Here is a 22,770-nt window from a genome sequence, read left to right as displayed (position 1 = left end):
TCCCAGCTGCTTTAGTTGGCCAGTGTGGTCTCTCTTCTCAACTGAGTCACTTGCTTGCACATCAGACGCTCTGACCCCAAAGTTTCCCTGTCCTATTTCTCACTTTCTGTCACCAGTCATGCTCTCAGATGGCTCCTCTCATGGCGTTGAGTTACCAGGAGCTGGGGGAGCTCACCTGGGTTGCAGCCCCTGGACTGAGGTCCCTGTAGGGGTCTCAGGAGGTGTCAGTTGTCTGTGCCCCTCACCTTACCCGGCAGTGAGCAGCCATCAGAACAATGTCCTCTCACACGAGGACACCACCACACCTCTTCTTTTTGTTCTCAAAGCAGAAACTGAACAAACACCATGTAGGGGCGGGAGAGGGGCTTGGCAAAAGAGGGGAAGGGAACCTGCCTAAGCACTAATGATGATGATCTCGGGGTGGTGAAATTCTTGGGAATTTTCATATTATTATTTGTCTGTTCTGCCTTTACCTGTCTTTCTGTGATAAACATGCATTACTTTTGTACCCAGTAAACATTTTCCCATAGTCGAAGCACACTCATCAATGACAAACATTCAGCAGACCACTTCTTTCTAGTTTAGCCTTCTCTAAGGTGGATATTTTGAAAATGAGTTTACTTTTCTGAATCCATTCTTACATACAAGATGTAGAGATTGTTGAAAAATTTGCTTAATACGCTATAGGCTCTAGGACATTTTGGTGAATAAAGAAAGAATTAATGATTTCCACTCTAAAGATGGAAGGTTATTAAGTCCCTGGCAGCCTCCCCTCCATCCTCCTCTACCCAGTGCATTGCTGGCTTCTGTCCCAGAGAAGATGGATGGATCAATCCTGGAGGCACTTTTTCCATGGGGTAGAAAGCTCGAGGTCCCGGTGTAGACAGGTGAATTTTTGCCATTCTTTTTTCCAAAGGAGACAATGTCCTGAGCCACCATGTTTCACACAAGGGAGCCACTAGCCTCCCCCTGTGGGCAGGGGAGGAGGGGCTGGGCTGGGCCTTCTCCTGCTCCTCCTCTCCCTTATGCCCTGAGGTTAAGCAGTCTCTGTTTGGGGGCTGTGAGTGAGATGTGGGTCACGACAGCCTTTGTGACCCTCTTTGGTTCTGGGACCCCAGCCTGTCTCTGACACTTCCCTTCTTCTCCTCCCCTAGGAAGAATTTGCCTGTAAGTGGCTGTGGTAGAGTCTCCTATCCCTGCAGGGTGACAGGACCACAGACTGAGTTGGTGACAAGGCTGAGTACACAAGGATATAGCTAGTTCCCTCTGCCCCGGATCTCCTCAAGCTTGGCTGTACCCCAGGCTGGGTGTGGACAGTGCTGGGGATCTCACCTTAAAAAGAGTCTTACTCTTTGTTGGGTCCCCCACACATATCTGGGTGACGCTGTTGTAATGGTCTTTGTAGTGAGAGATGCGTTGCTCATCCCTTTGGATATCAAGCTCTACTTCCCACAGTTTTATGGCGAAGGGAGTGCTCCCACCAAGGTGCTCCCAGTCAGCCACACTGCACACCGTCCCTGACTTTGCCAGCTCTCTCCTCCTGGGCAGCCTGAGGGGGCTCACAGAGTCAGTCAGGTTGGCCATCCTCTTCAAGCTGAAGACAGAGAAGAGTAATTCACAAAGACTCCAGGGACAGTCATGGAGTTGCCCTCTCCACAGCCCTGAGACAAGTGAAAGTGTCATACTGGGAAGGAGGGACAGGAGTGAGGTTGTGGGGGATGCCAAACCTCAGGATTAAAGTGTGCAAGAACCAGGGGAGCAATGTGCCCTACCCTTAGTAACACAATGTCCTTGGAGAAATTCCTAGGCTTGTAGTCTGGGTGGGGGATGGCTCCTCTCACAGGGATGACGTGATGGAACCTTTCCTGCTCCTGGATGTTGTGGAGCCTCAGGGAGAAGTGGGTTAAGCTGCACAGAGCAGAATGGGATGTGCAGTCACAGGAGATTCACCCCAGGAGCCATGAAGGAGGCAGAATAGCCTGGGACATGGCAGGACTGGAGTACCGGGGAATTACAGCAGTGGGGCCCTGGGGCTGAGCATCCCCCTGTCCTCTGCTTCTTGGCATTCCAAGTTGCCTCGCAGTTCCTGGAGCAGATTCCAGGTGCTCAGTCAGGTGCAGAGCTTGCCTTTCTCTAAGCAAAACCTTGAATTTCTCCCCTGTGCACTCTGGGCATGGAGCATGACCTCAGCCTCCTCCCGATGCCACCTTTGACCAGCCCGTCTCTTCAACAGGCCGCTTGCACAGACCTGTCCCTCTCTCTCCAAAGCTTACTTGTCCTCTGAAGGGCTCTTCTGTGTTACTAGGTGGCCCAGCTCTGCAGCTCCTGAGAAGGCAGTTCTCTATGAAGTGTCACCAGAAGGGTGGGGCCACATGCTGTTCCTCAACTTCCTCAGCAGCCAGCGGCTGCTGTCAGCACAAAGTCCTCACACATGAGGAAACTCTCACAGCTTTTTCTTTTCTCTGGAGTCTGGATCAGACGAAATGCCAGATAGTGACAAGAATAAGGATTGGCCTCATGGCCCCGGATGATTTTCCCTGAAAGAAGAATTCTACCCTGCTTGCTGTGCTCATGGAGTCACAGGCTGGAGCAGGGAACTGGGGACAAAGGAGAGCAGGATGGGAAGGAGCTGGAATGGCAGACAGTGGGGTCTGTAGCAGCCAGAAGCAATCAAGAAGGGGGCCCTGCAAGTTCCTGGCATTGAAACTCAGGCTTCCCTAGTGACCCTCCAGACTCAAATTCTCTCTCTGTCAAAGAGAAGAGCAGCCTTCGTCCTTAATTCCTTCTGTAGTCACATGTGTGGCAGACAGGAATGGTGTTTGGAACAAATGATGGAGTCCTGCTGAATCCTGCAAAATCCTTTCCCTGACGTTCTCTGAGTCCTCTCCTCCCTCTTCTTATCCTGACCTCACTGGCTGCTGGTCTGTAATATTCGGAACATGAGCTCAAGAAGCTGGGCTGTGTTTGCTCTGTATCTACTTGAGCCTGGCAGGTTGTAGGTGCCCAGTAAATGTCTTGTCTGCCCCAAAGAATGGCTCCCAGTTAGCCTCTGAGGAGGGTAGGTTGGGATAGTCCTGGTGGGGTTCTGAGAAGCAGGCAAGATGGAGCCAGCCAAAGGTGTGCCCATTGACTGAAAACTTACCAGAGAGGACTTGAGAGTGAACCAGCTGAACATCAGTGTTAAGGGAACTGGGATGCTGCCAGCTCTGGGATCAACTGGATCCTTAGGTTCTTTCCTGGGTGGCATGGGAGTGACAAAGCTTGGAGAAGGGAATGGAATTGGAGGATATCTTTTAGGACATTGAGTTAGAAAGCTACTGGGCCCTACTTTGATTTCAGAAGCCAGCCCCTTTCTCCAAGCTGCCCTTTGCTCGGGAATTAATTATTTCCCATTCCCAGCTCCCAATCTCCTTCCCGAGGCCTTTGTAAAAGAACCCACTTTCCAGATGACAAGGGTAGGGCCTGGGGAGGAACAGCACCCACTGGCCCTCCTGGAGAAAAGCGTTCTGCCCTGCCATTCCTGCTGAGTTTTCATTATGCGTCAGATTTGCTGGTGTTTGAGGGAGTTTAGACCTGGAGTTCAGATAGTTCTCGGATGGACCAGCACTAGGATGTATCTGAGTGCAGAGTCTGAGCAGGGCTGAGCCAGTGAGGGATGAAGCTGGGCCTATGTTAGCGGGGACAGTCACTCACCTGACTCTCCCCTGTGGGACAGAAGAAATGCCACCATGAGTGGCAGTGGCCACATGTCCCCAGGAAGGCTGCCCAGGTCACAGCTGCTGATGCTTCCTCTTTGTCGTCTAACTCCAAGGGTCTCCTCAGTTTTGTGGCCGTTATCGCATAACCCTCTGAATGCCTCACACTGCCATCTGATCAAGTCCTCGGGCCTGAGTGGAACAAGAGCTTATCAGTCACCACACAAGCACTCGCAGCTCTTGTCTCAGTGCTGACCATACTCACAGAAAGCAGGAACTGCCGGGTACACGTGGCGTGGTTGAAGATGTTGATCACCCAGTAGCAGGTCCCTGAGCCCCAGCAACCTGAGTCTTGTGATGATAGATCCAACACTATCTTCATTTCCTTGGCTCTCTTTGGAGCTCATTATTGAGGATGATTATTTGTGGAGGCCCCGTTCTCTGTGAGACTTGGGGGTATTGATATGAGATACCTTGCTTCTAGTGGAGGAGACAAAACCATCAGGGATCAGACAAGGGTGGTGAGCATGATGGTTAGATGGATGGACAGAAGGTGTGGCCATGGCTGAAGAGGGCTTGTTCCATTCCTAAAGAACTGAGTGATTTAAAACAACAACCAAAGTGATTTTGTCCACAAATCTGCGTTTTGCTCTGGGTTTAGTGTGGATGGGTACCCTCTGCTCCCCTTGGTGTTAGCAGAGGCTTGGTGCCTGGAGGCCAGAATCACCTGAAGGCTCGCTCACACGTGCCCAGTGGTTGGTGCTGGCTGTCCGCTCGGCACATCCCTTCCTCTCCGTGAGGGCCTCTCAAGTAGTCTCTGCACATGGGTTTGTAGGGTCTTCCTCACATCATGATGGTGGGCTTCCCAGAGTGAGCATCTCCCAAAAAGAGAGCCAGCAGGCAGAAGCTGTGTTCTTTTTATTACCTAGACTTTGAAGTCATAATGCATCACTTCTACCCTATTTCACTGGTTCGTGGCACCTAAAGCCCCCCTCAGCCCCATTTAACAAAAAAGGTCACAAACCCACCTGTGAGTGGGAGGGCTGTTGCAGTCCTGTAAGAAGAGCCTGTGGGATGGGAGATACACAGAGGCCATCCCATCAAAACACAATCTGTCACGCTGTTCTAGGTGCCTGTAGAGTTGGTCAGAGGCTCTGATGTGTCTAAGCCCAGGTCACAGCCTTTGATTGGCTGGAGTCTGCTTACTCCAAATCCTGTGTCCTAAGAATGGAAGATTGTTGGTTCTCCCCAAAGTTATTCTCCTCAATGAATTACTGATACCATGTGAAGTGGGAACAGATGCAAGGGAGCCCAAGCAGTATTCTCACACCACTGCCCAGAGAACTACATTTCTGATATCCCAGTACCATTCTCTACAAGAGTTATCTTGATTATCTCCCCATAATGGAAAAGAATAGAGAGTCATGGAATTGAAAATACTGTTGGTTTTAAACATGATGATCCCAATTCTCTTAAAAAGCGGTAGAACTTTAGTTAAAGAAAGAAGGCACAATGTCAGTGGTGACTCTGGAATGGGAACCACGGTGAACCAGAGCGAGGTGTTCAAGCCTTGCCTGTGTGGCGTGGGGCAAATGCTCACACCAGGCCTGCCTCTGTGTAGACAGCCTCCTCACCCCACATTACCTCAGACACCCGGCACTGGGCTGCATGGCTTGGGGTGTCAGAATACATGTGAGGCGAGGATGGCAGCCAAGTGCAGGGAGTGGATGCCCAAGCTGGGTGAGCAGGGTGTTCACACAAGGGGTTGTCCTAGTAGGTGGTATTGGAGCTCAAGTGGGGAGACAGAGACCTCTACAGGGGGGCAGGCTGGTGCCATTTGTCAGATCAGGCTGCTTAGGGTGCGGTGGGCTTTGGCATAAAGGGGCTGCTGATGTGGAATGCCAGAGCCTACATGGAGGAAGAAGGGGACCCACATAGGGGAAGATGGGAATGTGGGAGATTTGTTATATAAATCTCTGTGAGGATTAATCTAATAAGTAAACATAGTAAAGCTAATGATTAGATGTCTAAAGATTAGTTGATATTGATGATATGAATGTTAGTTTCCTGGGTTTGGTGGCTGGAATGTGGTTATGTACGAGTGTCCTTGTTTGTAGGAATTACACACCAAAGTATTTGGGAAGTGACAGAGCACCATGTCAGTAACTTTGCCCTCTAACTGCTCAAGAAAATAGAAATTCTTTGTATTGTACTTGCAATTTCTCTGTAAGTTTGAGATTGGTTTAAAATTAGGAGGAAATCCATAGCTTTCACATATACAAACAACCATCAGTTTGAAGATATAAGTATAAAGAAAATCTATTATAGAAGCAACAAAAAACCCAAGATGCCAGGAAAAGCTTAACCAGAATTGTGAAAAATCTATTCAAGGAAAACTTTTAAATAGTCCTAAAACCACAAAAATAGACTTGAGAAATAGAAAGATAGTCTTAGTTCTCAGATAGGATGCATCTACACCAAAAACATATAATTTCTCCCCAAAGTAATATATACATTTAATGTGATTCCTATAAAAATATCAATTTTTCACAAGTTCTAGACAATTTCCAAATTTATCTGGAAAATAAACAAGCAAGATTAGCTAGGAAAATTGTGACAAAAAGGAAAAAGACTAGTAATGGAGAGGATTAACACTGTCAGATATTAAAAAATCTTATAAAACTTCTTTACTGAAAACAGTGTGGCCCTGACTCATGAACAGACAGAGAGATGAATCAAACAGAAAAAGAAATCCGGAAACATTCCCCAGCACATATGGAAATGTAGTTTTTCATAAGGTAGGATTTCAGATCATTGGGGAAATGATGGACTTTTTAATAAATGACACTGGAACAACTAGACAGTGATTTGTTAAGAGATTAAGTTGGAGTCACATTTCATGTAAACCACCAGAGTAAACTCCAAACAGATAAGATCTTCAAATATACAAAATAACACCATTCATGCAGTAGAAATAAACATGGGTAAATTCCTTTATAACTTAAAAAAGGGAAGGCCTTTCTAGAAATGACTCTAAATCCAGAAACATTAAAAGAAAAGATTGATAAATAAACTTCAATATATAAATAAAAAACTTTTTTAATTTGTATGCCAAAAAGCATGTAAGCAAAATCAAAATACAGACAGCGAACTTGGAAAGCAAAAAACTATTGCAATACATATCACACTTAAAGAGCTAATCTATCTAATATATAAAGAACTCTGAAAATTCAGAAGCAAAAGACCAACACCTGATAGAAGAATGGGCAAAAGACAAGACAGTTCACAGTAAAATATAATTAAAACATAATGAAGTCTTATCTCAATCATATTAAGAGAAATGGAAATAAAATATGGAAAAAATGGAAATAATAATTCTACCAAGACACTCTATTTCATCTCAGGTGGCTGAAGTTCTGAAGTTAAAGAGCACGCTCCATGAGCAAGGCTGTTTTCTTTGGATTGGTGTGGCAGGATATGTCTTTATTTTCCCTTCCATCATTTTGCTCTCATCCTATCCATGTCTTTATATTGGAGTGTCTCCTGTACACAGCACAAAATTGGTCTTGCATTTTTTATCCAGACTGACAGTCTCTGCTCTTTAATTGGAGTGTTTAATCTGCTTACATTTCATGCAACTACTGATAGGGGTAGGTTGTAGAATACCATATTGCTATTTGATTCCTATTTGTGTGATTAATTGTTTGTTTCTGTGTCCTGCTTTTCCTGCCTTCCTTTGTTGTATCTCTTTTTGCTTTCTCTATCGGCTTTTGGTTAGATCTCTATATAGTATTTTAGTGAGTACTGTAGGATTGCAATATTCCTCATTCACATGTCACAGTCTGCTTTGAATTACTATTATACCACTTCATATAAGAACATTTCAATAAAATATTTCCATTTATCCTCCCTCCCACCCTTTGAGTTATTTTTGTTATACATTTTGCTACTATATTGCATAAATCCTAAAGCATTTTTGCCTTAAATAGTCGTTAACCATTGAAACAAATTTATATAAAGTCTTTTATATTTGGTCACATTTACACTTTTTTTATTCTTTTTCCTTCCTTCCTACGATGGGGATCATTTCGCTTCAGCCTGAGGAACCGCTTTCAGTCTTTCTTGCAGTGCAGGTCCGATGGCAACAAATTCTCTTAGCCTTATTTTTCTGAAAATGTCTTTGCTTTCCCTTAATTTTTCAACAATATGTTCACTGAACATAGAGTTCCAGAAAGAGGTTGCCTATCTCTTTTTTCTTTCCAAACATTTAGAAATGTCATCTCACTGTCTTCTGACTTCCATCATTTCTGATGAGAGCTTATTGTTAATCTTATTGTTGTTTCTATACAGTAAAGCATACTGCTTTCCTCTCTGTCTACTTTCAGCCTTTTGTTTTCATCTTTTTTTTCTTTTTTTTTCTGAAGAAGATTGGGCCTGACTTGACATCTATGTCCATCCTCTTCCACGTTTTTTTGTTTATGGGGTGCCTGTCACAGCATGGCTTCATGAGCAGTGTGTAGGTCCACGTCTGGGATCCAAACCAGCAAACTCAGGGCCACCGAAGCAGAGTAGACAAACTGAACCACTGCACTGCTGGGGGGCCCCTATCTTTGGTTTCTACCAGTTTGAATATTTTATGCTTACATGTGGTTTCCTTTGTTCTCCCCAAGCTTCACTGAGCTTCCTGAATCTGTGGATGAGGAATGTCATCTAGCAATAGTCCTATGACGAAAAGGAACCAGTGGCTGCACTTCTTTTATGGTGAAATGTGTTTGTTGGAAAAAAGCAGTGTTGTGTGGAATACCAAGACAGGAAATCAACCCTGTAAGTTCTGTAAGTCCACAAAGGGGTAACCAGCAGAAGTACGGTGGTGGGCAGGAAGGCAGAGCCATCCCGAGACACATTCACGAAATAAATTAGCAAGATCTCGCTTTCCTTTGGGCCTCTCTCTACCAGGAGCTGGCTTGGCGGTTCTCTCCCTGCCAACCTGGGACCCAGCTCTTCTTGTGGGTCTGGATGGAAGAAGGGGTGATGTGGGTGATGTTTGGTGAGTAGAAGCATCTCCTTGAGGTCATTGTAGAGATATTTTGTTTATTTTTATTCTTAAATTTTAGTTACAAACATGTTGAGCAACAGAAGGGTCATTTCCTCAAAGGCAGGAGTGAGGTAGAGAATACTTCCACAGATAAAGGAGATTTGAAGGAATCAGCAGGATTAGGGTGCTTACCCACCCCCATCCAAATGTGCCCCTGAGCAGACATCAGCTCACCAAGGGAGGCCTTGGAATCCTTGTCACAGAATGGCTGCACAGCAGCCCAGAGGTTTTCTCTCCAGGGAGGTGTGTGAGCAGAAGCTCTGCTCTTGTTCAGGGATGCCAGGAAGTCATCACGGGGCGGGGGTTAGACCACATGTCAGGGCTCTTGCTGGCCTGGCTGTCAGGGCGCCTGGGCTCAGTCCAGGCTCTGTTCTAACTCTGTGGTCCCTTCAGTCGGCCACTGCCCCCTCCTGGGACTGTGTCCCTCTCTCATCTCTCACAGGAGGAGGAAGACCTAGACCAGGGGTTCTCAACATGTTTTAACCACAGAACCATTTCCCCAAGTACATGTGATATCTAAACTCAATATGCACGTGGCTGGGCTACTTTTTTAAATATTATTTTTGCTTTGCTTTTGGCATTTTCTCTTTTGTATTTTTCCATGAAGGATCCAGGTTCTTAGTATGTCTTAGATACAGAGATGTTTTTTCGGCTCCAGATCAGAAGCTGCGTGTCCTCATTGCTCTCCCCTTGTGAAAGTGTCCGCAGTCATGAAGAGATGATGTTGGTACCTGCTTTGTGCACAATATGATGAGAAAGGCCATGCCTGTGAGGGTTACATGATCCCAGAGTACGTTCCCCTTGTGGAGAGAGGGTAGTGCTGTGTGTGTTTGGAGCAGGAGCTCAGAGCTGGGACATATGCTCAGCTCCCAGGTCGTGACCCAGATGAGTGGCAAGCCCTTGGAGAGATGACTGCTGGGAGTGTTTCCTGAGCTGAGCCCAACTCAGGGAGATCCTCATTCAGCAAAGGATCCAGTACTCTATGTGCGGCCTCCAGCCAAAACCCTCCTAAAGTAAAAACATCTGGGTGGTCTGGAACCTATGGATGCAGCAGTAACAGTGATGGTCTAAAGAGGAGATGCCTTTCTCCAGTTTTCCAGAGTGGGTGAATCTCCCTGAAACTGGTTTGATTCTGCGCAGGCAGGAGGTACAGTAACCACAGCGATCATGTTTCCAGCCAGTCCAGTTGGATGGGTGTTTAGAATCTGACTCTAGTTGCCTGCAAGCAAATACGTAATACAGTTTTTCCTACCATCTGAATCTGTGCAATGACATTCCTATGTCCCACTTTTGAGGCAAATGAAGGTAAGGCTGCCCTCGCTGCCCCTCTCCCTCCCTACGGGCTGCCCTCTCCTCTAGGTGAAGACGATGCTCCAGTGGACAGAATTTGGTGACTTCACCCAGAGAAACTAAATGACTAATGTCATTTCCAAATCCCACGCCCTGCTGTTCTAGAGTCACATGTGCTCACGCTCACACGGACTGTGACCAGCAATAGGAACAGAATGCAAGTACTTTATTCCTGTGGATTTCCCACGAGATCTAGGCCATGTGCACTCATGTGAGGAGGCAGAGAGAGTTACATGATTTGGGTGAAACTCACATTGTCAGTGTCCCTTGGGTTCTGATGACAGAGTCTGTATTAGGTCCACTGTGGATCCCCAGTGCCAGGCCCTTAGGAGCTCAATCAGGGTGTGTTTGTTTATTGATGGAAAAATGGTGCTTTCCAGTCCTACTGCAGAGAGGGTAGGGCTAACTCAAAAGGCTAAGACAGCCCTAGGTGTCCAGTAAGGGGTCTTAGCCTAGAGTCCAGGAATGACTAAGAGTGACAGGCTGAAATGTACTCAGGCCACTGAATGACCAAGTGGCCAATGCACCCTGAGTACTTGAGGAGTCACTGGGCTGAATGTGAGGGATTGAGCTGGCCTTGTCAGGTGAGAGATGGGGCTGGGGTTCTGGAGAGACAGCCTGCCTGCTGTGTTCTCCATGGGTCCCGCCTTTTGCCAGCATGAGCCTGATTCCCTGTGGCACTCTCTGCCATGGCGTGAGCTAGCCTGGCATCTCAGGGAGAGGCCCTGCTGGAACCACACGCAGCTCTGGGTGTCCTAAGAAGGAGGGCTATATGGATGGGGCCAACTCAGATCAGGCTTGTGTGGAGGGGACAGGAGTTGGTGGACTCTGAGAACTCCCAGTGGAAAGCAGGGATGGAGAAGAAGGGGCAGCCAGGAGACTGGAGGGCAAGCTGGGCCCCAAGGTCACAGGAGGGTAGGGAGGAAACTCAGTCTGGGTGAGAACGAGGAGCTTCTCCAGAGACCCACCCTGACTCCGCGTCAGTTCCCTGGCTGTGGGAGAGAAATGTCCTGCTCAGGCAGCCTCTCCCCTCCCCAGTGTGTGTGGCTATGCCACTTAGCTGCAGCCCCATGCTTGCCTCCTTGGTGTCCAGAACCCATTGTGTCATCCCCCTTCCTGTCTGCCATATAACACAGGGAAGGAGGTAAGAAGTTCACCCTGAGCCCCAGGACCAGAGAGGTTCATGTTTTGTCCTGATGGTGCTCAGCTACAGCCCTGGCAGAAGGGTAGATCCAGAGATAGGTGTGGGTCACAAGGAGCTGGGTAACAGCCTTGCATGAGGTTTGGGGGAGATGATGGTGGGAGGAGGAAGAGGAGGAACCAGAAAACAGCAGATTTGTGCCATTGGCCTTCTAAGCAGTTAGTGCCTGTGAATGAGGGTCAATAAATAAACGAGAAACCAGCCCTTCCCGCTCAGCTTAGAGACATTTATTTAGTTATAGTGTCATTCTGGATCAGCTCCAGAGAAGGTGGGCTGGTTCCTACAGTTAGAGGCTTTTAATGGTTTTCTTTTCTTTTTTTTTTTAAAGATTTTAGTTTTTTCCTGTTTTTTCTCTCCAAAGCCTCCCGGTACATAGTTGTATATTCTTAGTTGTGGATCCTTCTAGTTGTGGCGTGTGGGATGCTGCCTCAGCATGTCCTGTTGAGCAGTGCCATGTCCGCGCCTAGGATGTAAACGGGCAAAACCCTGGGCCACCTCAGTGGAGTGCACGAACTTAGCCACTCTGCCATGTGGCCTTCAAGGTTTTCTTTATCCAGGGCAGAAAGCTTGAGACTTTGGTGAAGGCCCGTGGAGGAGTCCCGTTGCATCTTCCATAGGAGACAAGGCCCTGGATCAAGTTGTTACACACAAGAGGGCCCCCGGAGTCCCCCTGTGGACAGAGAGTGGGGAGGATTGAGTCCGTGCTTGCCCTGGTCCTACCCACCAGCATCCCAAGTGCCTTCTCAGTGAAGGCTGCGTGGCCTGGCCTCCATGTGGGAGATCAGAGAGCGGGGCAGGCCCCTGTGGGCCCCTCAGCTGCCCAGTTCTGACCCTGGACATTGTCCCAGCTTCATTTCACTCAAGGGGGCCTCCCTCTCCTCCCCCAGGTCCTGGATCCTCTCCCCATGAGGGCGCTGTGGGACTGTTATTTGGTCTACCATTTAAGGACATGGAAGCAGGCAGGTGGGGCTGACACTCAGCATGGAGGGTGAGCCATTTAATCAAAATGGGAGCCAGCTCTGAGGAGCCACCTTGTTTGACTGCTGCACACCCAGGGAGCACTTTCCTAACACCTGTGCCCGGCGTGGGGCAGAGTGTTGCCAATTCATCTTCTGAATGGAGCACCATGTTTGGATGCATCTCAGGCCCCTGGTAGGCTCCCAGAAGGCCTGTGACTCCCCACTCTGGCTTTTCCCCCTTGTCTTCCCAGGAGAAAGATCAGAGTCTAAGGGGTGAAGGAGTTCCCACTGCTTGGGTTTGAAAGTCCCAAAACACCCCTCTCCCCAGAGCCAAGCTGGGTAGATGCCCAGTCTTACCTTAAAAGAAGACTTCTTTTCCTTCGGGTCCCCCACACAAAGCTGAGTGGTACGGTTGTAATTGCGTAAGTAGGATTTGCACACGCGGTCCTGCTGCACGGTCAGCTCCACCTCCTGCAGTGTGACTGATGCTCTGCCATTTCGGGTGACTCTCCCCCAGCCAGCCACACTACACACCTCTCCAGGCCTCACCTGGGCTGTGCCCCAGGGCAGGCTGAGGGGCCTCACAGCTGCAGTCTGAGTAGCCTTTCTCTCCAGCTGATGACAGAGGCAAGAAAGTCCAGCTCAACCACTGGCCTCCTGGGCCTGGACACCGCGATGGGGCTGCACTGACTTCCCTCTCCCCTGAGCCACGGGGACTAGTCAGGTGGCCAGGATGGGAAGGAGGGAAGGGACAGGTCCCAGTGGGAGGGGAAACAATCTGGACCCAGGACAGCAAGAGCAGCAGGGAGGTTCCCTTACCTTTAGCAACATGATGTCATTGGAGAACTTCTTACGTTTATAGTCTGGGTGGGGGATGGCTTCCTTCACAGAGATGACCTGCTGGGTCCTCTCCTGCTTCTGGATGTTGTGGGCCCCCAGGGTCACGTTGATTGAGCTACACAGAAAGCAGGGTGAGGGGTGTGGGGGGCATGGAGTCACAGGAGATCCAGCCCAGGAACCATGAAGGGCAGGTGTCAGCTGGGGCAGGGCAGGGCTTCAGGAAGGAGAAATCAAAACAACAGGAGTATTGGGCAGTGGGTGACTCTGAGAGGGGATTCTGGGAGTTTTCTCAGCCCTCAGGTAATATTGTGAAAGGACTCTGAGTTTGCCTTTTGACCCTAGTGAATGGTTTCATCCTCCACAGCTGCTTCATTTGACCAGTGTGGTCTCTCTTCTCAACTGGGCCACTAGCTCTCACCTCTGACCCTCTGACCCCAAAGCTTGCCTGTCCTATTCTCACTTTCCATCACCCAGTCGTGCTCTCAGATGGTTCCTCTCATGAGCTCTCATGGCCTTGAGTTACCATGAGCCGGGGAAGCTCCCCTGGGCAGCAGCCCCTGGGTAGAGGACGGGGTCCCTATTGGGGCCTCAGGCTGTGTTATATATCTTTGTCCCCTCACCTTCCCCAGCAGTGAGCAGCCGTCAGAACAAAGTCCTGTTGCACGAGGACACCGCCACACCTGTGATTTTTCTCTTCAACCAGAAATTGAACAAATGCCATGTAGGGTCGAGAGTGGGGCCTGGCCTCATGTCCCCCGATGATCTCCCCTGAAGGAAAAGTCTTAGCTACTTGTGCGTTCCCAGCGAGTCCACCATGTATGCGTCACCTTGACAGCAGGACTGCTGGGCATCTGGGAGCCTGAGATGGCCTGGAGTTGAGAGGGGCTTTCCCTCTAGAAAAAGGAAGAGGACAGGCTTGGCCTGTGAATCTGTCCTCCACAGATAATTGGAGGTGAGCATATGCGTCTTAGGGACAGCAAAATCCTAGAGGCTCCTGAAAATTCCTCTCCTGACTTTGCTTTATTTCAAGAGCCTTTCTAAGGCCCTGTTGTCCTGTGATGTCTGGGATAGTGCTGCTTTCCAGTGGCCAGGACTTAAGTTTAGGGACCTAGACGTTGTCATAGCCTGTTTCCCATGGCCTGACACATAGTGGGGGCCCAAAAGCTATTTGTTGGCTGCATGAAGGAATGGCCCCCGATGGGCCTGAAGGAGAGTTTGTAGAGCCAGTGCTTGTGGGATTCTGGAAAGCAGAGAAGTTCAGGTCCGCAAACAGTGGCTGCATCCTGGAAAGAAGGGAGCTGCTAAAGGCCTGGGAAGAAAAGCATAGTTGGAGAAGGGACTGAGGGGCCTTGGGACTGAGCAAGGCATAGCAGTCCTCTGGGGACAGTGGTCCCACCAACTCCTGGGTCTGCCGAGCTCCAGACTTCTCTCCTAAGCTGACGCTGAGGGGAGCATCTGTTCATCCCAGACCTGGAAGCCAGGCCCACTCTGCCCTGTGCAGGGGAATTGATTATTTTCTCTTTTCCAGTTTTCTTCTCTCTGCCATGCACTTCCAGTCAACTTCCACTTTCCAGATGGCAAATATAGGGCCTAGGGAGGGAATAGCACCCACTGGCTCTTCTTGAGAACAGCCTTCTGCCCTGCCATTCCTGCTGGTAGCTTACCCAGCGTCATACTTGGGATTCTGAGGTGGGACGGGAGCTGGGATTCAGAATGTTGCTGGTGGATGGATGGATCAGGGATGTGCAGAAGGGGCAGGAGATCTGTGCCCACTGTGTTTGTGGGGAGGGGTTGGGCATCTGAGGGCGGGGATGGTCACTCACCTGCCTCTGTCCCAGGGGACAGTAAAAACACCAGCAGGAGCAGGAGAGGCTGCATCTTTCCAGGAAAGTTGCCCAGGTCAGAGAGACTGGTGCTTCCTCCTTGCTTCTTTTATCCCCGAGGAGAGGAAGGAGGTACAGATGGGATCAGTGACCTCAAGTCCCCCTGTGGTTGTGTGGTGCTTCATCAGAGATGGCTTTCTATGAAAGCTTCCCTCCCCCACTCCTGCCTGAAGATGTCCTCTGGGTGGTTGTGTGGGAATCATGCAGTGACCACATCGGAACCCACAGTGGATGACTCAGGGTGGACCACTTGTTCCAGCCTAGAGCAGGAGCCCAAGGGTACAAAGTGGAGAGTGTGTGCTGTGGTATCAGCCAGTAGAGGTATTGGAGCCCCAGAAACCTGAGTCCCCAGTGATGGAACCACCAATGCCTCATTTCCATGTTGCTAAGTCCATCAGGATTTCTTCAGCAGATGTGTATTTGGCCCCTTCTCTGTGCCATGACCAAACATAGTGGAGATGTGTCTCCTTCCCTTAGAGAGCTTTCTGTCTTGTGGAGGAGAGAGAAGCATCAGTGAGCAGAGCACAATACGGGAAGGGCCATAGCAGAGGGATGCACAAGATGAGAAGAAAGCATGGCCACCATCTACCAAATCCATGTAGCAACCCGCTCATCAGCACAGCTTCCTTCCTAGGGGATTTTAACAACTCTTTTTAAGTTACAAATGCTCAGAGTGATAGAGTCCGTCTCTCTCGTCCGTGTTTTTAACAAAAGTCCTGCACTTGACCTTTATTGGCCTAAATTAACAAATCATTATGACCCTAGGAATTGAACCCACTAATTGACTCAATCCTAGGTCAGTTTCCTTTGGGTAGGCTGGAGTCAGTCCCACCCAAACCATGTGGACTAAGACCGGGAAAGGGCTGAGTCCCCAGAGGAAGTTCAGATGACTAAATTGCTGATACCATGTGAAGTGAGAAAGCTTACCAGGCAACCAAAGACCAATCATTATCCTTTCAGGATTCTCTGTTCTCCATCGAGAGAGCCACACTTCTGATGGAGCTGGCCCGGCACATAATAGACTAATATTAGCTCAACAAACTCTGCTGACGATCTCGCTACGATGGAAGTGAAGGACTGTTGTTTCTAAGCAGACCAAGCCCAATTTTGTTCAGAAAACAACTAAGCATATCTGAGAGGTTAGGGCCTGGTGATTTAAGTTTCCCTCTGTACATTTTCTCTACTTTACAATTTTTCTACAAGGAATAGTCTGTGTGAAAATCCATGATTCTAGCGTAAATATTCTCCTTATCAAACCAAGTGCATTTATCAAACCTCTACCTTTTTGCACCTAGCTTACCTAGTAGTAGACATTTTAAAAATAAAATCATTTTTCTGATTATAGTGGTGATAAATGTTCATTAAGAAAATTTTGAAAGCAGAAAGGGACAATGCCACTCATTTTCCTCTCTCCCACAGAGATCCTGTTACCATGAGCAGTGCATTTTAAATACTTGGGATCATATTATATACACAGCACAGTTTTCTTTTATCCTTATTTAACTCTAAAATTTAAGCATCTTCCTCATGCTCCTAAAAATCTGGTAGTCAATATCACTATCGTATTTCTTTCCCACATACTAAAGAATTCAACATGCAACAATTTCCTAACATTTTTGGAAAATTTTAAAAATAATTTAAGTGAAGAGGAAACAATTAAAATTACCTGATTTCCCATCACTCATTGATAATCATCTTTAATGTCTTGAAGTATGATCTAACATTTTTCTTTCGTGTATATCTGCATGTTTTAAAATTCAAGGGGAGTTATGCTAAACATAACTCTATGAGCCTTTATTAAAAATTCAGGTGAAATTCACACAACATACAGTTAACTATTTTAAAGTACAACTCAGAGGCATTTAGTGCATTCAAAATATTGTGTAACTACCACCTCTCCCTAGTTTTGAAACTTTTTCATCCCTCACAACAACCAACCATACCTGGTAAGCTGTAGGTCCACAACACAGTGAGTACCGAATCACTTTCCCTCCTCTGTCTCCTACCCCTGGCCCCGCCCCCGGCAGCCTATAATCTTCTTTCTATCTCTATGGATTTACATATTCTGGATACTTCGTATAAAAGGAATCAATCAGTATTTGACCTGTTGTATCTGGGTTCTTTCACTTAGCATAATGATTTTGAGGTCCATCCAAGCTGTGGCATGTATCAGTATTCATTCTTTTTGTAGATAAATAATATTCCTTTGTATACATATACTACAATTTACCCATTCATCTGTGGGTAGACATTTGGGTTTTTCCCACCTTTTTGGCTATTGTGACTAATGCTGCTATAAGTATTTGTGTATAAATTTCTGTGTGGATCATATGTTTTCATTTCTCTTGGATACACACCTAGGAGTGGAATTTCTAGGTCATATGGTAATCCTATGTTTACATTTTTGAGGAACCACCAAACTTTTTACCTCAGTGGTTGCACCATTTTCCATTCCCACCAGCAACGTACAAGGGTTCCCATTTGTCCACATCTTCACCAACATTTGTGATTTTTCTTTCTTTCTTTTTGATTTTAGCCATTCAGGTTGTTATGAAGTGATATGTCACTGTGGTTTTGATTTACATTTCCTTAATAATTAATGATGTTTCTATATTTTCCTCTGTTTACTGGTCATTTCTATATCTTGGGAAAATGTTGGTTCAAGACTTTTGACCATTTCTTAATTGTTTGTCTTTTTGTTGTTGAGCTATAAGAGTTCCTTATATATTCTGGATACTCAACCTTTATCAGATACATGATTTGTAAACATTTTCTCCCATCCTATACATTGTCAGTTCACTTTCTTGACACTATCTTTAGTACACAAAACTTTTTAATTTTTATGAAATCCGATTTATCTATTTTACCTTTTCTTGCTTGTGCTTTTGGTGTCAAATCTAAGAATCCAGCGCCAAAACAGAGGTCATGAAGATTTTCTCTGTGTTTTCTTCAAAGAGTTTTATGATTTAAGCTCTTATATTTAGGCTGTTGATCCATTTTGAATTAATTATTGTGTATGGAGTTAGGTAGGGATCCAACTACATTCTTGCCATGTAGTTTTTAGGTTGTACCAGTGCCATTTATTGAACATATTATTTTTTCCCCACTGAATGGTCTTGGCACCCTTGTCAAAAGTAAATTGGCCAAAGATGTTCAGGTCTATTTCTGGGTTTTCAGTTCTATTCCATTGGTCTATATGTCTATCTTTATTTAGTACCACATGGTTTTTGATTGCTGTAGCTTTGTAGTAATTTTTTTTTGGGGGGAAAGATTAGCCCTCAGTTAATGCCCGCCGCCAGTCCTCCTCCTTTTTGCTGAGGAAGATTGGCCCTGAACTAACAGCCGTGCCCATCTTCCTCTACTTTATATGTGGGATGCCTACCACATCATGACTTCACAAGCAGTGTGTAGGTCCGCACATGGCATCCAGACCAGTGAACTCCAGGCTACTGAAGCAGAATGTGAAAACTTAACCACTCTGCCACCTGGCCAGTTTTGTAGAAAGTTTGAAAACCAGGAAGTATGAGTCCTCCAACTTTGTTTTCCTTTGTCAGTGTTGTTTTGGCTATTTGGGGCCCCTTACAATTCCATATGAAGTTTAGAATTGGCTTTTCCAGTTCAGCTAAAGTGGCCTTCAGAATTTTGATAGAGATGGCATTGACTCTGTAGATGGCTTTGAAGAGTATTGCTGTCTTCACACTGTATGTCTTCCAATGCGTGAAGATGGGATATCTTTCTATTTAATTAATTCTTGTTCAATTTTTTTTCAGCAGTGTTTTGTAGTTTTCAATGCATGATTTGTTTACCTCCTTGGTTAAATTTATTCCTAAGTATTTTCTTCTTTTAGATGCTATTGTAAATGGAATTGTTTTCTTAATTTCCTTTTTGGATTGTTCATTGCTGGTATATAGAAACACAGCTGATCTTCTCCCCAGCAAATTTTTTAATTCAGCTATTAACTCCTATTCAGTTCCACTCCCTTTTATGTTGTAAATGTCAAGTATTACATCTTTATACATGTGTGCCCATATGTTTTACAATTGTTGGTTTAAGCATTTATTATTTAATAATTATTTATTATTATATACTTATGTATTTAAAATCATATAGGAAACAAACAGAAGAGCTACAAACCCAGAATAGACTAATGCTAGCTTTTATATTTATCTTTGTAGTTCTTTTTACCAGAGATCTTTATTTCCTCATTTGGACTCAAGTTACCATCTAATGCCCTTGTTTCAGCCTGATGGACTCCCTTTAGCATTTCTTGTAGGGCAGGTGTACTAACGATGAATTGCCTTAGCTTTTGTTTATCTGGGGATATCTGTATTTCTCCATTTTTTTGCAGGGCAATTTCACCAGATATAGAACTCTTGGAGACAAGCTTTTTTTCCTTTCTGTTTTAAAAATATTATCCCACTGCCTCCTGGCCTCGGTGATTTCTAATGAGAAATGGACTGTTAATCTTACTGTGAATCATCTGTCCATGGTAAGTTGCTTCTTCTTGCAGCTTTCTGGATTTACCCTTTCTCTTTGGCATTTGACAGTTTGATTATAGTGTATCTTACTGTGGATCTCTGAGTTTATCCGCCTTGAAATTTGTTGAGCTTCTTGGATTTGCATATTCCTGTGTTTCAGCAGATTTAGGAAATTTGGGGCCATTATTTCTTCAAATATTTTTTTCTGATCCTTTCCTTTTTCTCCTTCTGTGACTCCTATAATGCATCTGTTAGTATTCTTGATAGTTTCCCATGGATCCCTTAGGCTTGGTTCATTTTCTTCTTTTTTTTTTTCTCTGCTCCTCAGACTGCATTCTCTCCTTTGCCCTGAAAGTTCATTCATTCTTTCTTCTACCTGGTCAATCTATTGTTGAATCTGTCTAGTGGAATTTTCATTACAGCTATTGTACCTTTTAGCTTCAAACTTATAATTTCTATATATCTGTGGATATTATCTACTTTTTCATACATTGTTCTTGATTTCCTTGAGTTCCTTTCATACTTTCCTCTAGTTCTTTGAATATTTTAAAGACAGTCAATTTCCATTTTGTCTTATATAAACAATGTCTGGGCTTCTTCAAAATGTTTTCTGTCAATTTATTTTTATCCCCCGTGAATGGATCAGACTTTCTTGTTTCTTTGTTTCTTTCCAATGAAAACTGGAAATTTTGCATATTGTAATGTGGTCGCTCTGGGAATAACACTGTCCCCCTGCCCCAGGGATTGGTCATGTTACTTGTAGAGTGGTACAGTCATTCATTTGTTTAGTGACTTTTGGAAACTGTTTTGCGAGGACTATATTCCTTGCTTGTGTGCTCACTGGAGTCTCTGTTACCTTATCTCTGTCTAGTTGTGTCTGAGAAGACTGGTTCCATCTCTGTCAAGACAAGAACCAGAAAACTATTTCAGAATACAGTTCATGGCTTTAGGTGGTGTTTGAAGGCTAACGTAACAAGTCAGTCCCTTGATAAGACAAGGCATGACTGGGTCAAAAGAGCACAACACTATGAAACCTTTATTTGCTCTGTGTCTGGGGGGTTGTTGGTCATTCTGCTGATTTGAAGTGAGAAAACCTCAGGGCTTTATGTGCACTCCAGCCCAAGATGACTCTCCTTGGAATTGCTAGATTTCCCGTAATTTCACAAATTACTCCCTTGCTTTAGTATATTTGTAAACCCACAGCTCCTCACAAAGGAAGGAGAGTTTACAGGAGGATGTGAAACCCCTGAGTCTCAGGCCCTGCCCTTTCCCATCATCCTCATTCCTGGCCTTCACCCTATTTGGGTTGGCTCTTCAAGAGTCAGGCTAGGGCCCTGAACATAGCCACCTGGACAGGATAGACGGATTAGGCTAAGAATGGAGGGAGTGGGAAATTCAAGGAAAATTTTGTTTTAACCTCAATGGCTAGTCAAATGGCCAAGGTCATGGAGGAACACCTCCCAAATCCAGAAGTAGTAATACAAATTTAAGGGAGTGGAAAGCTTACTGAGGTGGCAGACATGTGAAAAAGGATATAATACAGGAGCCTTCTTAGAAATAATCCTGCCTGGAAAAATCCTCAGTGGAGAGACTAAATTTCTTCTCAGATATGAGCAAATAGAGAAAAACTAAAAGATGGTGAAAAGCAGTTGTGACTTGTAATTTTAAGAAGCTGTGTTGAAGTGAAAGTTAATAATAAAAATATATCTAGAAAATAAGATATGATTCTTCAGTTTGTTGAACAAATGAGACAATAATAGACAATGTCATAATGTCGGCTAATATTTATTGATCACCAACCACAGAGCCTCATCCCACCATCTGATTTCCTAGCGATGTTTCTTCCATTTCGCAAATGAGAAAGCTAAGACCCTGAGGAGCTAAGGGACTTGTTCCACACGACTCAGCTCATGAGAACGAAGTGGGACTTCGGATTCAAATGCAGGAATCTGATTCCAAAGTCTGTGATCTTGCCCACACCTCTACAAGCTTAACCATATCATACAGTGTTCAGGGAATCTGGGGGAAATTTAAGGAGGTGCTGAGGAGTAAAAGTTTCTGTCTCTATCTTTACTATGTGACTCTAGTTCTCTTAGAAAAGAAAGGTTCCTCAGTGTCCACCATACTGTGATGGAAATTCCATCAAATTGTGATGGAAAATATCATTGACGTCACACACTCCCTTTGCTTTTATTCTTCATTCTCCTGATTTTCTTCCCTGACATGTAGGAGAATGTCATGCCTGGCCCATGAGGGGCAATCCACTTGTGCCTTAGCCTCTTACCGAGTCATATCTAGTACTTATTGGACATAGGCAGGGCCATTCCTTGGAGCAATGACAATGGCACAATGACATGACATTCCTGCACTCATACATGGAATTTGAGTTTGCTGCTATAAACCAATTTCCCTGAGTCTCATCATTCTCTTAAGTCCTGCCTGAAATCGGAACCTACAAGCATAAAGGACCCTAGCTGATTTCTTTTGACTATGACACTCAGCCATGCTGTTGAGAAGAGATTCCTGCCTCAGGTTGGAGTTGTCTCTACATAACTATTAGGAAGCTGGGATGATAGTCAGAATTTCTGGGGTGTTTACATGGCATCAAAAACAGTTTTCAGGGAAAGACATGTCAGTAAAGGAGAACCTAGGTTATGAGTGGGAGTGGGGAAGATTGTACTTCCCTTTTGCCTCTGTAGTGGTAAGGATAAGGGAGAGAGAGCAAGATTGGGGAGAGAAAAATATCTATAAGACAGATATAAATTTATGAGATTTCCAGAGTTTTGGTAACCACTAGAACACCCTTTCATTTCTCCTTGTTGCCTACGCTAATCACTGTCGAGCCACCAACAAAGAACAACGTGTGGATGTTGGGTTGGGGATAATTCAGTAAAAGTCTGGTGTGGGTCAATGTCTGGGGTGATGAGTAGACAGAGGACGATAGAGGAAGAGGGAGAGACATGGACTTCGATGAGAACAGTGTGCCCACCCCTCCCAACTGGGGGCAGGTGTTGACCTCACTTCTGGGTGGGAGCAGGTTGGAAGGGAGTGATGTTCTGGGTTTGATGTCACTTTTAATGTGAACTTGGATCACACTCAAGACTCACCCCCACCCCAAACCCCACCTGAGAGTCTTTACCTCCCCAGGAATTTTGCCCACCATGGCCATTTCCTTTCCCCAAAGCATTCTTTCCCACAGGGCCTAAAGGTCACACCCTAACCTTATTGAGTGAACGAGTTCTCTCTTCTCCCATCTCACCCGGGCTAGT

General features: G+C 45.7%; 1 protein-coding gene and 1 long non-coding RNA gene across 7 annotated transcripts in view; both read right to left on the bottom strand.

Annotated features, from left to right (window-relative positions):
- Positions 1 to 22,770, bottom strand: part of LOC103543775 (granzyme B-like) — a 174,502-nt gene that overhangs the window by 77,554 nt on the left and 74,178 nt on the right. Inside the window, exons 1-6 of one of the 6 annotated variants that reach the window (XM_070628243.1) lie at positions 14,964 to 15,137; positions 13,761 to 13,908; positions 13,120 to 13,255; positions 12,658 to 12,915; positions 11,884 to 12,011; positions 11,554 to 11,643 (exon numbers count right to left, since the gene is read on the bottom strand). The exons of 1 other annotated variant lie outside the window; for it this stretch is intronic. In XM_070628243.1, the coding sequence (XP_070484344.1) occupies positions 11,628 to 11,643; positions 11,884 to 12,011; positions 12,658 to 12,915; positions 13,120 to 13,255; positions 13,761 to 13,908; positions 14,964 to 15,018 (741 nt within the window). In that variant the 5' untranslated portion in view covers positions 15,019 to 15,137 and the 3' untranslated portion in view covers positions 11,554 to 11,627. Of the gene's footprint in view, positions 1 to 11,553; positions 12,012 to 12,657; positions 12,916 to 13,119; positions 13,256 to 13,760; positions 13,909 to 14,963; positions 15,231 to 22,770 lie in introns of those variants that run through there. 4 more of the 6 variants (XM_070628254.1, XM_070628205.1, XM_070628215.1 and 1 more) reach the window with 4 other exon arrangements.
- LOC103564652 (uncharacterized) lies at positions 521 to 4,549 on the bottom strand. Its single transcript, XR_011542196.1, has 3 exons — positions 3,694 to 4,549; positions 3,143 to 3,260; positions 521 to 1,594 (listed from the first exon to the last, which is right to left on the bottom strand). It is a non-coding gene; the product is annotated as an uncharacterized lncRNA (long non-coding RNA).

This window comes from Equus przewalskii, chromosome 1 (assembly GCF_037783145.1).
Source record: "Equus przewalskii isolate Varuska chromosome 1, EquPr2, whole genome shotgun sequence".
NCBI lineage: Eukaryota > Metazoa > Chordata > Mammalia > Perissodactyla > Equidae > Equus > Equus przewalskii.
This window is presented reverse-complemented; position numbering and strand designations above follow the sequence as displayed.